We start from the raw sequence: 16,468 nt of genomic DNA, 5'->3' as shown, positions 1-16,468 counted from the left end.
GTGTCCATACCAAGGAAAAGAACTGGGTTTCCTATATCTTTGCAATAACCTTAGAACCTGAGAAAGAGTAGGCTAGCTTTCAACAGCCCTGGTGTGGCTTTGAAGGATAAACACCAGATTGCTAACCGCAAGGCCAGTGGTCCAAACCCATGGGTCTCTCCTCAAAAACCTTATACATGATCTCTGTGAGTTGGGACCGACTCAATGACACTAAAGAAACCCGGTAAGGTGATGGTGATGCTAAATGTCACTGAGTGGATTCTGACTCCCACTGACGTAGAAGTGCCTCACAGGGTGTTTCTGAGCCATGTCTTTCTCCTACAGAGTTGCTGGATGGATTCAAACTGACAACATTCAATTTCCAACTGTTAAGTGCTTAACCATTGTGCCACTAGGTTCCTTGGCCCTAAGGTGGCCCATAGTCCCCATCAGTAAACTCTATTGAGGATTTACACAGCATTCTAACCCAGTGATAAATCCCAGCTGCACTGCATTAAATAGTATCTGTGCCTGGAAGCATTTGTAAATCCTTAAAATATTTCTCTCCTGCAAGATCAAATCTAACATCTTAAGAGAAAAATATCAAATTTCTAAATTGTTTTGCTAGTAGAATAAAGTTTTCTCAGGTAACAAAACATACAAAAACAGAAAAGATACCTTCAAGCAGGTTTTTCTCTGAAGAAAGTTTAGAAGCTGCAGCAGGAGCTTGATACAAAAAGTCACAGAGAAAGATGGACTGGGAGAATTCTTGGCTTATTCCACCCTCAGAAGGAATATCATGTTGTGGAAAATCTGGAAAAATTACAGAAACAATTATGAAAAGAAAAATGCAAATTTTCCTTTCACAGACAAATACACAGGTAAGTTCTGAGCTAGAAGACAAACTACATTAATTGTACCACAAAATAGCATATGGAGACATATTTATGCTTTGCATAAAAGCATTTAAAAGTAATGATAATATGGGAGCGTTGGTGGCAATGTAGGCTAAATACTGGACTTCTAACAACCAGTTTGGTAGTTCAAACCCAGCATTCACTCATCAGGAGAAAGATTTGCAGCCTCAGAAACCGAATAATAACAATTATTAATATAAAAATTAGAGTATTTTTTAATATAAAAATTTGAGTTCTTTTTGGTGGAAAAGACTATGGTGAATTAACTTTTTTTTTTCCATCTTCTATTTATAAGAGTGCAGAAACAGACAAGATTTAATTGCTAAACTTTCTTGAAATTAAATAAACAATAATTGCTCTCAAGTATCTTCTTTTTGGTGACTGTGGTTTTCTTCCAGCCTGCCATTTTCTCTTTCTTATTTGAGAAATGCACAGATTTGAGGTTTCATCCTTTTAGGAACATACAATATGAAATCCAAAGATCAGGAATATCAACTAACCTGAGAATTTGTTGTGGTAGAGAAATTCCATTTGCAGACTCTGCCCAGCCTTCTTGGCCAGCAGATAGGGGGTGCTATGCCTGGGGTCTCCAGTTGCACACATAACATCTGCTCCACTGAACAGCAAAGCCATTGTTTCCAGAACATCTGGTGTCACTACAGCAGCACATAGAGCCTGGCAGTTAAAAAATATATACAACTTTTAAAGGAAGAAATTATGATCCGAGCTATTAAAATGAAAGTCTGCCATCTCATTTATGAGATGATGTTTGTATTCCTTTCTTTCCCAAGAAGGCTAATAATAATGATACTTTGAATTCAGCAATTTAGTGGGCACAAAAGGCTCATTTACTGTGGGTTTAAATAATAGCCTCCTCTAAGTCTCAGTTCACGGTTGTGTAGTGTGATGTTGCAAATCTACCACACCATCATATATGCTTTAGAAGATAATTTTATGCATATATACTATTTCAAAAGCTGATGTTTACAAAAAGACAAAAAACACACATTTCAAATGTAATACTGAAGCAGCCAGCAATGGTTTGTCTTATGAATACTAATATATATATAAGTGTATATGTATGTATTTGTGTATATTTCCTATCAAATTATGATTTGAAGAATCTTAAGTTATGGGTGTGTCTTAAGAATGTAAAAAATGAAAACAAAGAAAATTGAGTATCCCTTTTTATGAGGGGGTATCAGGGCAGCAGTGGGTAGGAGGAAAAGCCAGCAAGAAAAATAATAAACCATTAACTTCTGGTATATATCATCTTTGAACAAACAGTAGGTGCTGTTGAAATGAACTTTTTGCTTGTTTGTTTTGGCCTCGAAGTAAACTTCTTTATACACTTTTTCATTCTCTTTCTTCCCACTTGACATGTGTCCCCAGACCTCACATTATCAGATTCACATTTGTTTCCAAACTCTCTAATTTGGGCATGTTGATTCCATCTGACTCTTTAATCTTGAACTCAACTCTTTTTATCTCCATCCTGCCATGATACACCTGGAGAGATCACTGGTCAATTTTCCCTCTGTGATACAACCTCAGGACAATCTCTTCTTATCTGTCCCACTGACTTTTGAGAGTGAACAGTTTCAGGTTCCAGGACATATACCTTCACATTTCCAACCCTGCAAACTCAACTGGTAAACAACTAATCTTTTTGTACAGTAGCTAAACTGATCTCTAGAATTCCATTTAAGTCCAAATCAAGAAAATGCACTAATCCACTAGGTGACCTCATGCAAAATTCTTCTTACCTGCAAATGAGTATGTTGGTAAAAATAACAGCTAAGTCTCTTCTACCCCAGTAGCTTCTGATTACCAATTTAACCACATGCATTTTTGTTTATCCTATCTCTTGTTACCATACTTTTTTCCTTCAAAGAACATTGTATATATATATATATATATTTGGTGGACATAGCTGTTAAGGCGCTTTCGTGGAACAGTAGCACACTTGGTTGCTAATTGAAAGGTTGACAATTTGAATCCTTCAGCCACTCCAAAGAAATATAGGCAGTTTGCATAAAGATGCCAGTCCTGAAAAACTTATGCGGCAGATCTACTCTATTCTCTAGGTCACACGGATCAGAAGCAACCTGATGGCAATGGGTAGTTATTAAGATCATCCTTACTTGCCTGTCTTCCCCATGAAAAAGAGCCACATCTATATTTTTCCACAATTTTATCCCCTGCATCTAGAGCAGGGCTCAAAGAGGAATAGGTGTATAATAACAAATTTTCTTAAGATCACAAATTTTTGTTAAAAATTATTCACCAACACTGAGTGCTTATTTTAAGAAGCCTAATTTAGAGGTTAAGCTCCAATTAATATGGTGGTGGTTGTATGCCAATTAGTCAGTTCCGAGGCTGTAAATCTTTATGAGAGCAGAAAGCCTCATCTTTCTCTTTCAGAGTGACTGGTAGATTCAAGTTACTGACCTTGCAGGTAGCAGACCAGCTTGTAATCCTCTACATTATTAGGGCTCTTTCCAATGAATATACTTCCCTAAAATATTCTTAGAAGGAGTCCTGGTATGGTGCTTCATGACAGTGCACTGGACTTCCTGGTCAATTTGAATTGCAAGGTCATCAGTTCAAACCCACCAGTTTATCCTCAGAAACTCTATACAGGATCACTATGAGGTGAAACTGACTCCATGATACTTAACAACAACAACAATTTAGAACTTAATTAATAGGTTAACTCATGTAAACAAAGGATTACAGCTAAAAGGACCTCACTTGGGAACATCCATATTTACTCACTGACTAACTCCCATTATCATCAAAGAGAGAGAAACAACTAGGAAATGACCAACTATACCCTGATTCTCCAACCTCACTGATTACCTCTACAGATCCATAACTTACTATTCATATACATACTATTTATTTGACTTTATAATAAATCCTTGGTTATGATACCAACTCATCATTATTCCATACATATGTGGAATACATGTCAGTTAGTTTAATAATGTAATCAGCACTCAAGAAAATACCACCCAAAACAAAATAAAGTGCCTAATTTAAACTTATATTTAACCACAAAATGTCCCAGGCTCAACACTCTAGTTCTCACCACCTTAGTGAACCATCCTGAAGCCTGCATTCATTATTCACTACATATACTTCGAAATCACTTAGCGACTTCTCTTCACTGATACCCAAGATACGGTGGTTGTGGTGGTTACGTGCTAGGGCATCGGAACTGACTCATAGAGACCCTGTAGAGGGTTTCCGAGGCTGTAAATCTTTACAGGAGCAGAGAGCCTCATCTTTCTCGTGCAGAACAGCTGCCAGTTTCAAACTGCTGACCTTAAGGTTCACAGCCCGATTCGTAACCACTACACTACCAGAGCTCCTTACCCAAGATATGCACAGATGAAAAAAAACAAAGCTTATTAAAGGAAACTATGCCACCAACAGAACAGAAAAAAACTTACTGTGGGGGAAGTAGACCAGTAAAATATAAATGTAAATCAATTTGATATACTTTGACATTTCTAGAGCTGCATGAAAAATGGTCCTTTTTCAACATGTTCAGCATAATGCTACTACCTAGGGGGATATCTTTCTAATAAGTATTACCATTAAAAATATATTAAAGAGAACCATGTAAAATGTAAAAATATATCTTATAATCATGAAAATATACATACATGCAGTATGTGTTTTAGATTTATCTAAACCTGGAGTCCTGGTGTGGCGCTCTGGGCTAATGTGTCAGACTGCAAAGTTTGAACTGCAAGGTCAGTGGTTCAAGTTCACCAGCTGTTCCTTGGAAACCCTGTACAGGGTCGCTATGAGTTGGAATCAACTCGATGGCATTTAACAACAACAAACATAGAAGAGTCTGCTACACAACAAGTTGAAAAGGCTATTTAGTAAAACAAAGTGTGTGTGTGTGTGTGTGTGTGTGTGTGTGTGTAGGATAACACAAACTTTTATCAAAGGGTGAGGACTAAATGGGTAGCGTAAAATAGTCACAGGATGTGGAATGACTTGGATAAAAGGAAAATAATTCAGATCAACACCACTAAAGCATGTTGTTGTTGGTGCTAAGCTATGACTCATAACAACCCTGTATAGGGTTTCCAAGGAGCAGCGGTGGATTCGAACCTCCAACCTTGTGGTTAGTACTCCAGTACTTATCCTACAGCGCCACACTGTTTTCCAACTAAAGCATTATAGTTGTTGTTGTTGAGTGCCAACAAGTCAACCCCAACTCACAGTAGACCTATACAGTGTTTCTGAGGAGCAGCTGGTGAATTTGAACCACTAACTTGAGACTTATAGTGGGGCATTATGGATTGGAACTGACTCGATGGAACTGAACAACAACATGTTTGATATCCTGTCCTTAAAATAGGCAAAGTTGTTAGCATCTTAAGAGTAAAGGGATAGGCCTGAGTTAACTGGAAATGACAGTTAGGGAGGAAGAGTTAAACTTACATTTTACTGCAAGATTAAGGAAAATGAGAAAATCACCAATGCAATCTCAAAATCAGAAATAAAAGTATAACATTATCAAATAATAAAAGGTCTCACTTTTACCAAGAACAGATTAAAAAAAAAAAATTAAAATCCAGGTTTGTTGATGCATTGTATTGAATACCTTATTTAATTCTTCTTTGGTGAGAGATGCCAAAAGGGTTTTTCTGAATTTTCCTTCTTTATACTTCTGAGTGATAAAGTTTTTTCTCTTTTCTACTGGTGAGTCCATGTGTAATTCTTCATCCTTGTGAAGACTGTCAGCCCAAAAGTCATTTGCTCTTTTGTTTCCAATGACAATAAACAACTGAAGTACCAAAAAATCATACAATTGATCAATTCATAACATGTATTGAACTTAGCAGAAAACAGACTCACATTACAAATTAATAACTGACAATATAAAATGCAGGTAAAGCTCACAAAAAGCTGTTCATTCAGGAAGATAGAATATGAAATCAGATACAATTTCTATTTTCAACACAGACTTGCTGCTGGTAATAATGATGGCAGAAGAGTTAATTTGGAAAGGACATAAAAGTAATGCAAACCGGAGGGAAAGCAGCTATACGTTATGAAGCTCACATTGAGACAGATTTGTATAAAAAGTCTGAGAAGGCGGGATAATGCTTCCTAGTATGGCCAGGAACACTAGCAGAAAATGGAGACAGACGTCAGACACACTCACAGAAAAAGCCAGTGTGGCCAAGAAAGAAAATAATGTCGTCACTAAATCCTTTTATATGTCATCCATGCTGTGATAAATAGAGAGAAAGCAAAAAAATGCTAAATGTATGAAAAAAATGATTTCTAAAACCTGTCAAAGCCCATAAAAGTAGTCATTACTATTAAAGCTCTTTGGAGCTTTTTTTTTATTTTTAAAGTAATCGTCTCAGTTAGGAAGCATTCTGAAAGTGACTACTAACCTAAAGAAATCCATGCTGCCCCACTGCAAGGTTTTTGCACAATTTTTTCTCATCATCACAATCAAAGCAGACTTACCTCAATGAGTTCATTGCTCCAAATGCTGGCATCCATTTTTAGACTTCTAACCTTGGAATCTTTTGGTCCTAAAGATCTATGTTCTCCTGGAGTCAGAAAATAATTACATTTCTATTTTACTGTGTATGTAAATTTATTTTACTTTTTAAAATAATATTTGAGAATGTATGTATACATGGATGTTTATGTCTAGATATTGTTTTAATGTAAACCACAATACTGGGTAAAGTGGTGGTAGTTCTTTAAAAACAAAAACAAAAAAGTGTAACAAGTAAAAATGACAATAACATCACACAATACCCCCCTGTGATCTACTGGCAGAAACTATACTTTTAAAATTATTTTTTTCTCATTTGGTAATCATTTAGAAATTTTAAGTCACTAAAAAACATTGTATAATGATTCTGCTTAATTTACATGTTTATGAATATGGATATTATTCCTTTACAAATAAAAAAAATACCTACAACTGTAATAAATGCTGACTGAAAAATTAATTTGATTTTTTTCCCCACTAACCTATCTAGAAGAGAAAAGTAATAATCCAGGGTTCTATTATCATCAATTTTATTCTACGAAGGGCATCGTGCATGGTAAACTGGAGGAACAGTGGAAATGAGGGAGATTCTAACCAGATAGTTTGGCTCAGGAGCATGAACAATAGGCTCAAGCATAGGAACAATTGGGAGGATGGCACAGGACCAGGCTGTGTTTTCTTCTATTGTACATAAAGGTCGTTATGGGTCAGAACCGACTCGACGGCACCTAACAACAATACACAGGATCACGTTAAGTCGGAACCAACATGACAGCCATTTAACAACATATTCTTCAGTGATTACTGACACACAGGCAGAAGTAAGATGCTTTCTAACATATATATATATAACATCGTCATCATGAACCTTTTGTTTTATCATCATAAAAGCACATCGTTCCATCTACGTTAGGTAAGATTCCTTTCTTTCCCTCTTTTTAATGCACACAGTTCAGGTAGTCCTGGTGTGGCAATGTAGGATAAGCACTGAACTGCTAACTACAAAGCTAGTGGCTCAAATCCACCAGCCACTGCTAGGAAACCCATTACAGGGTTGCTACGAGTCAGAACCGAGGCCAACAATAACTCTGGGTTCCTGGTGTGGCACTGTAGGATAAGCAATGGACTGCTAACCACAGGGCCGCCAGTTCAAACCCAACAGTTGCTGCTTGGAAACCCTACATAGAGTTGCTGTGGGTCAGAAACAAATCAACAGTATTTAACAACAACAATTCATAACGCAAAGCCTTGGAATTCTCAGGGCAGGTATTTGGATAAATTCACATTTTAAAAGAATTATCTTAGCAGCAAAAAAGCCAAACTTGGAAGAGAGACAAGTGGTAGATTCTAGGCAAGAAAAACGAGTCTCCCAGTTAAAAAACAGAATAAAAATTTGAGATACTGAAAAGTAAAATTGATGTGATGGAGCAGGCTTTAAGGAAAGGGTAAGGGTCAGGAGCTTTCATGGGGCATAGGAATGAGTATAGGGTAGATGAGGAGCCCTAGTAGTAAAAAAGTGAAGTACCAGGCTTCTAACCAAAATGCTAGTGTTTTCAACCCACTAAGATGTTCTGTTAGAGAAGAACCTAGTAATCTGCTCCCATAAAGATTATACAGCTAGAAAACTATGAGTTCTTCTCTGTCACACGTGGTTACTGTGAGTTAAAATCAACTTGGCTACACCTAAAAGCAACATTATAGGGAACATACTATGCTCTGGCCAAGGCAGGGAATCAGGAACACAGGAAAATGAAAAATTTTATGTAAAGGACTGGGCAGTTAGAAGAGTTTCTGGCAGGCAGTTTTTAATGCATTTTTGTCAAATTTAGTAGAGATCATTTGTTGTTGTTAAGCGTCATCATGTTCAAACTGACCTTTCAGACCAGTGCTTATTCTACAACACCAAGAGTTTGGTATTCAATAGAGAAAGAAACACACACTTAAAAATTAGTGTTGAATTCAAGTGATTTGGTAACATAGTAGTTCGAATTGGGCTGCTAACCTCAAGGTCAGCAGTTCGAAACTACCAGCTGTTCCGTGGGAGAAAGATGAGGCTTTCTGCTACCGTAAAGATTTACAGCCTCGGAAACCCTGTGCAGGGTCGCTATGAGTCAGAACCGACTCCATGGTATTTAACAACAACAACTTATCACTCAGGAATAACACATTGAAAAATAGCTGAGGATATAACACAAGAGATCATATATATTCTAGAAATAGGCCAGCAAAAATAACAAGATCAAAAGGATGTGAAAGAGACTCATATGCTTTTGGTTTAGTTAAGAATGTCAGATGTTGCTGAGAAATCAATAAAGCTAAAATTGACCACACAATTATGTGGTAAAGGACACTTGCAGTTGCGGCCAAAATATTTTGACTGCAATAGAAAACAAAGAAAGGTATTTACAGGAAGCTAAAGACAAACTAGAATGCTAAAGAAATGAAGACACCTCGAGCAGACTATCATGCTTACAAGTACTTGTCTAAAAAAAAGGGCGGGCTGGTGATGATGTATAAAAAGCAATGCCAAGTTTTGTATGAGATTCTGAGCACTTGGTTTGCAGAAGGCTGTAGTTTACAATGTCATTTACTGTTGTGGATGCCATCCAGTCAGTTCTGAATCACAACAACCCAATGCAAAACAGAACAAAAACCAGTATGGTCTTATGTTGTTGTTGTTGTTATTAAGTATCGTGGAGTCAGTTCTGACTCATAGTGACCCTACACAGGGTTTCCGAGGCTGTAAATCTTTACGGGAGCAGAAAGCCTCATCTTTCTCCAGTGGAACAGCTGGTAGTTTCAAACTGCTGACCTTGAGGTTCACAGCCCAATTTCTATACCAACCTCAAAATTGCTATGTTTTAGCCCATTGTTGCTGCCACTGCGTCAATCCATCTACTCCGGTTTCTTCTTCTTTTCTGCAGACCCTCCACTTTACCATAAATGATGTCCTTCTTCAGGGAATGGTTTATCCTAACAACATGTCTAAAGTATGTTGGCATCCTTGCTTCTAAGAAGCATTCTGGCTGTACTCTTTCAACATAGATTTCTTTCCTCTTCTGGCAGCCTGTGGCACTTTTAATATTCTCCAATACCATATTCAAATGCATTGATTCTTCTATTTTCTTCCTTACACATTGTCCAACTTACACATATAAATAAGGCTTGGGTCAGTTGCCCCTTATTCCTTAAACAGACAGATATCTTTGTTTGTAAACACTTTAAAGATCTCTTGTACAGCAGATAAGCCTAGTGCAGTATGCCATTTGACACCTTGACTGCTGCTTCTATGAACTGTGGAAACAAGAAAAATGAAATCTTTGACAACTTCCAGTCCAGTTGTGAGGATGTTCTTATTCTTTACATTACGGTGAAATTCATATTGAAGACTGTATAGTCTTTGATCTTCATCAGTATTTTAAATGTTCTTCACTTCTAACAAGCAAGGTTGCATCATGTGCATATTGCCAGTTGCTAATGAATCCTCTCTCAATCCTGATGCCACGCTCTTCTTCATGTAATCCAGTTTCTCAGCATACAGACAGAATAAGCACAGTGAAAGGACACATCCCTGGAGTACACCTTCCATGATTTTAAACCTTTTAGTGTCCCCTTGTTCTAACAGCTGCCTCTTGGTCTATGTACAGGTTCCTCATGAGCACAATTGTTATGGAAGACTCATTCTTCACAATGTTACCCATAGTTTGTCATGAGCCACACAGATGGAAGTCTTTGCATAGTCAATTAAGCACAAGTAAACAGCTTTCAGATAGTCTCTGCTTTCAGCCAAGATCCATCTGACGTCAGCAGTGATATTCTTCATTCTATAACCTCTTGTGAATCCAGCTTGAATTTTTGATAGTTCCCTGCTGACGTCTGTTGCAACTTTTTAAATTTTCATTAGCAAAATTTTACTTCCATATGTAACTAATGATATTTTCCATGATTTCTGCATTCTGGTGGGTCACCTCTCTTTTGAATGGGTACACATATGGATATTTTCCAATCAGTTCATCTATATGACTGAGTATCCACACTACCACATAAGTTTGTTGAAAGATTTCTATTTGTATTCCATCAATTCCTGGAGCCTTATTCTTTGTCAGTACATTCAGTGCATCTTGGACTTCTTCCTTCAGTACCCTTGGCTCTTGTGAAAATGCTACCTGATGAAATGGTTCAATATCATTTTTGATACAATGTATGTTCCTTCCATCTTCTTTTTATGCTTTCTGCATCATTCAATATTTTGTACATAGTATCCTCCAATATTTCAAGCTGAGGCATTGATTTTTTCTTCAGTTCTTTCAACTTCGAAATGCCACACATATTCTTCCCTATTGGTTTTCTAACTCCAGGTCTTTGCACAATACATTATAATACTTAACTTTTTCTTTTAAGTTGGCCTTTGAAATTTTCTGTTCAGCTCACTGACTGCCTCATTTCTTAAATTTCCTTTAGCTTTACTATGCTCAAGAGCATGTTTCAGAATCTCTTCTGACATCCATTTTGGACTTTTCTTTCTTTCCTATCTTCTTACATACCTGTTGATTCCTTAGTGTCTGATGATCTTGATGCCATCCCACATCTTCTGGTTTTCAGTCATTATTGTTTTATGAGACAAATTTGTTCATGAAATGCTCTCTAAATTCAAATGGTTATGTTCAAAGTCATTATTTTGCTGTTGTGGACTTGTTTTAATTTTCTTTAGCTTCTTCCTAGAATTATATGTGAGCAATTGATGATCTGTTCCACAATTGACCCTGGTCTTTTTTTTTTTTTGGCTTACAATATTGAGATTTTCTACCATCTCTTCCAACAGATATAGTAAATTTTATTCCTGTGTATTACATCTGGCATGACCCATGTTTATAATCACCATGTATGCTGTTTAAAAATGGTATTTACAATGAATATGTCATGGGTCTTACAAAATTTTATCATGCAATCTGTAGCATCATTACTATAACCAAAGTCATATTTTTCCAAATATTAATTCTTCCTTTTTATTTCCAATCTCCACATTGGAATCACCAGTAATTATCAGTACATCTGGTCTGCAAGTTTGATAAATTTCAGATAGAATTTGGTAAGAATTATTTAAATTCATCATCACAGGCTTTAATGGTCAGTGTATAAATATGAATAATAGTTGTATTAACTGGTCTTCCTTGTAGGCATATGAATATTATGCTATCTAAGAGCACTATACTTCAAGACACATCTTGAAAAATTTTTTGTTGTTTTTTTATGATGAATGCTTCACCATTCCTCTTGAAGTTGTTCCTGGCATAATAAACCATCTTCTTAAAATTGTCCGGTTCAAAATGGCCAATACCAGTCCATTTCACCTCACTAATGCTGAGGATATCTATCTTTGTGTGTTCAATTTCATTATGACAATTTTAAATTTTCCTAGATTCATACTTTTTACAATCCATGCTTCAATTATTCATGGTTGGTTGCAGCAGTTTCTCCTCATTCTGAGTTGTACCCCACCAACAAATGTAGGTCCCCAAAGTTTCCTTCCATTCACATCATGATCAAGTCTACTTTGAGGAGGCAGTTCTCCGGAGTTGTATTTGAGTACCTTCCAACTTGAGGGGCTCATCTCCTAATACTATATTTGACAATGTAATGCTGTTGTTATTCATAAGGTTAAGGTTAAACACTCAGAAGTTGATCACTGTTCTTTTTTCCCAGTCTGTCTTAGTCTAGAAGCTCTGCTAAACCCATCCACCATGGGTGATCCTGTGGTATTTAAAACTCCAGCAGCAGAGTTTCCAGCATCATAGCAACACTCAAACCACCACAACAGGACGTACTGACAGATGAGTGGTAGGTGGTTCACAGTGTTAACCATAAATCTATTTTGAGATTTAACATAAATTCAACTTCCATTTAATTTGTTCTGACTACTGACCAGGATGTAAAAACTTTGTCCTGAGGCAGAGTATGCTTGAAAGTGGATTTCTGAAACTACCCTCGCTAGCCTAAAGTGGGGTCAACTTACCCGCTGAGACTTGTCTGCGTGTGTCCTTAATGGAAACTAGGGTACCAGAGTCTTAGGATCATGAGTCATAATCAACTAAAGTGAACAAAGGGCCCCAGACCCAATCCTATAAACTTTTCTAATCTGCAATAGTGTACTTATCCCAATAATGGTCTCTTTCCTGCTTCCACTGTCCTGCTTGAGACTCTGAAGAATTGACCTGCAGCCAATCATGATTTTGCTTTTTGTTTTTTTCCATCTTCTATAAATATCTACATGGTTGTGAATCTTTTGGACACCATTATTGTCTCATGCTGCTGGTCTCCCTCAACTAGATGATTTGTCTTTGTCATGTTTAAGACTTAAAGATGTTTGCTATAAAGCACATTTGAATTTGGGGTCTTTTTTCCACTAAATGCTTTTAGAAAACTTGCTGTGTTAGGTTTACATGAAAGACTGATGCAAGTACACAGGCTGAAACTAAAACAATAATGGTTGAATACCTACAGAAAAGGATGAATAAGTGATGGGCAAAGATACTAAGGGTTCCTAGTGTGGTACTGTAGGATAAGCACTGGACTGCAAACTGCAAGGCTGGTGTTCTGTACAGGGTTGTTATGAATTGCAGCAAAGCCCTTTGCACTTAACAACAACAACAAAAGATACTAACGAGAAAAGAAAGAAAGGAGTGTAGTAAAATGAACAGCCTTGGACAACATACATATATCTTTTCCAAAGAGTATGGAGAAGAATAAAACGATGTGAAAAATACAGACAACTTGCTAAACACACAGGAATCGATGACTATCTGAGCAGTTTTTGCTGATGCTGATGCTAATTTGGTGATAAAAAATCTACTTAGTCTGGTAAGAAATATGGTAGAAAAGTAGTCATGGTTTGAAACAACTGTTGTGGACCCATTATCCATTGCCTTTGCTCTTCAGTATTGACTCATCTCTGCTCTTACACTTATACTCTGTTCTTAAGTGTTGTGTTGTTAAGTGTTGTTTTGTTCCAACTTAGAGGGACCCTTTCTGAAGAGTGGCTTTTTGATTTGAACTGCCGACCTTGTGGTTAGCAGTCCAGTATTTACCCTACAGCGCCACACCAGGATTCTTTATTGTAAGAACTAGCTATTTATTTATGGAGGAAGGCCATGTATTATTCAACTTTCTAAATTTATTCAGGACCAATATAATATATATATTTAATGTGAACTCTATTTCCGGAGGGGAGGCCTTGAAATTTAATGTTTAGCTTGTAGCTGACTTCCTCTAAGACCTCTATGATTAAGTACTCTAGCTGGGGTCTTTTTCCATTCTTCACTCTTCTTGACAACTGTGTGAGTGGCCAAATACACTGAGATGTCACATTGCCAAGTATAAAGAATAACGTCAAAATAAGAAAATCAGTCAGAGTACTGGCTAGTTTCATAAACTCCAATGCTCATATGAAATGCTTCCACATAAAAATGTGCGTTAAAAGAGATACTATATCTGGCATACAAAATATTTTTAGAGGTAAAAATAAAATGATGTGAAAAACAAGTCATAAAACAAATTCATGAGGAAAAATGAGATAAATCATTATGCAAAGATAACAGAATAAAACACTAAAAAAAAAAACAACAACAAAAAAAAAACAGCATTATCTTCTTTAAAATCCATGCATACATCAGTAAGCATAAAATATGATTAAATGTTTAAAACTCCATTTTTATATCTAAGTCATGCATAAGAGAAGCTGAAAACTGTAAGATATTTTTGAGTTTGATTTAAATGAAATAAGCTTCCTCTCATTTTATTTTTCACAAACATTAGCTGGGACACATCATATATTACAAGACAGAGCATTCAGGGCCCAACTAGTAGTGAAGAGCAGTGCCAATGCAGCAGTGAACGCCTATCTGCTCACTAATTACCTGCACACTTCTTACAGATGACAACACAGAGATTGATGGATGCCCAGTCAGGATCTGGGGCTTTACAATCTGCACAGCTCCTGTTGGACTCGTTGAACCAAATCTTCTCAGCGACTTCATAATCAGAGAGAGTTTCTGCTATTGATTGCTGCACAGCTTCAATCCACTCCTGCTTCTCTTTTTCAGACTCGGCTGTGAAGCTGAAACAATGAGCATTTCTGTATCACTGATCTTCTTTGTAAAGGCCAATTAAGCAGTATGTTTAAGTTTGCATATTCATTTTACTCACAAATTAAACAGCAGCTGAAAAATATGCCTGTTGAACAGACCTGGATTGTATTTTCTGTTAAAAATTACCTAATTTAACAATCTTTTTCCTCTTTACTTTTCCCCATTGCTATATAACTTTGTTTACACAGTTTGAACCAAATATCAAGACAGGTTTTTCTTCCTAGCGTATTAAAATTGTCTTGGTAGATTCAAAAGACCATATATGACATGTTCTTTCTTAAGTACCAGTTACATGATAATCAATACAGCCTGGCAGAGTTTCCAGACTTCTGGAATATTTTGCCCAGTAAGTATACCATGATAGCCTAAAACAAAGTTACTAAAAAACACCCACTAGAACTGGTGATTTTTTTTTGTACTTAAAAATAGATGCTATTGTTTTTTTTAATTAGAAGAATATCCAGATGGCTTTCAGAAACTGAGAAATCAAAAAAGTTTTAAATGGTTACCATTCTAGCAGATTTCTAACTCATATTTATTTAGGCGTGTTCTAATTTATCCTAATTCTTAATATTTTTACTGGGTGCGTGAGAGAAGGAAGAAAGTATTAAACTTTAGTTCACTCATTAGGGAAATATCTATGGAGTCCTGATGTGGCACTACAAGATAAACACTGGACCACAGGTCAGTTTGAAGTGCAAGGTTAGTGGTTCAAACCCAGCAGTACTCCTCATCAGCCCAATACAAGATCACTGAGTTGAAACTGACTGGATGGCAATAAACTACAACCTACAATATGCCATGTGATGAGCTACAGTGCTATGCACCAGGCCAAGGGCTCATAGAATGATATTTTCTAATATAAAGGAAAGAGTCCTGGTGTGGCACTGCAGGATAACACACTGGACCACAGTGTCGGATTGAACCTCAAGGCTGGTCAATTCAAACCCACGAGAGGCTCGTCGGAAACTCTACACAATAGTAGGAACCAACGCAGGGAACTTAACAAAAACAATATAAAGGAATTACATTCCTTGCATTGGAGCACGGTGTACTTGTACGGTGACTCCACGCGATAAACATTGAACTGTGAGTCACAAGGTCTGTGGCTTGAACCCGCCAGCCACTCCTTGGGAGAAAGATGAGGCTTTCTGCTCCCAAAGAAAAAGCCTCAGAAACCCTATACTGGTCGCTATGAGTAGGAACATACTTGATAGCACTTACCAACAACAAAAACTTTTCTTTGCATACAAAAATAATGAAAACAACAGATGACTAACGTTTTAAAAACTACATTACAAACTTGAGTTGACTGCATGAATTATATTTTCCTTAAAGCACCCTATTATTACTACAATACTGATAAACTTCCTAGCGGTTTCCATTTCCATGTAAGGAAAGACTGATCATAAGCAATATCTACATTTTGAGTAAACACAAGAGTCAGTTATTGTTGTTAGGTGTCAGCAAGTCAATTTGAACTCATACTGACCCTCTGTATGAAAGAGCAAAACATTACCTGGTCCTGCACAATTCTCCCAATCCTTGATGTTGTTGTTGTTAGGTTCTAACTCATAGCAACCCTACGCACAACGGAATGAAACAATACCAGGTCCTGGGCCAACCTCACAATTGTTGCCATGCTTGAGCCCACTGATGCTGTCACTTTGCCAATCCATCTCACTGGGGGGTCTTCCTCTTTTTCTCTGGCCATCCACCTTAGCAAACATGATAGCCCTCTCCAGTAATTGGTCCATCCTGACAATATGTCCGAAGTATGAGAGATGAAATTTGGCCATGCTGGCCTCCAAGGAGCACTCTGGCTGCACTTCTTCCAACACAGATCTGTTTGTTCTTTTGGCAGCCCATGGCACTTTCAATAT

The 16,468-nt window shown here is 37.0% G+C and overlaps 1 protein-coding gene across 1 annotated transcript in view; it reads right to left on the bottom strand.

The window, feature by feature from the left end:
* Positions 1 to 16,468, bottom strand: part of ARAP2 (ArfGAP with RhoGAP domain, ankyrin repeat and PH domain 2) — a 339,747-nt gene that overhangs the window by 148,516 nt on the left and 174,763 nt on the right. The window contains exons 10-14 of the mRNA XM_006874336.1: positions 14,355 to 14,554; positions 6,405 to 6,490; positions 5,527 to 5,709; positions 1,397 to 1,571; positions 658 to 792 (exon numbers count right to left, since the gene is read on the bottom strand). Of these exons, the coding sequence (XP_006874398.1) occupies positions 658 to 792; positions 1,397 to 1,571; positions 5,527 to 5,709; positions 6,405 to 6,490; positions 14,355 to 14,554 (779 nt within the window). The remainder of the gene's footprint in view (positions 1 to 657; positions 793 to 1,396; positions 1,572 to 5,526; positions 5,710 to 6,404; positions 6,491 to 14,354; positions 14,555 to 16,468) is intronic.

The sequence above is a fragment of the Chrysochloris asiatica genome, unplaced genomic scaffold (assembly GCF_000296735.1).
Source record: "Chrysochloris asiatica unplaced genomic scaffold, ChrAsi1.0 scaffold00269, whole genome shotgun sequence".
NCBI lineage: Eukaryota > Metazoa > Chordata > Mammalia > Afrosoricida > Chrysochloridae > Chrysochloris > Chrysochloris asiatica.
Note: the sequence above shows the minus strand (reverse complement) of the source record. Positions and strands in the feature narration are given on the sequence as shown.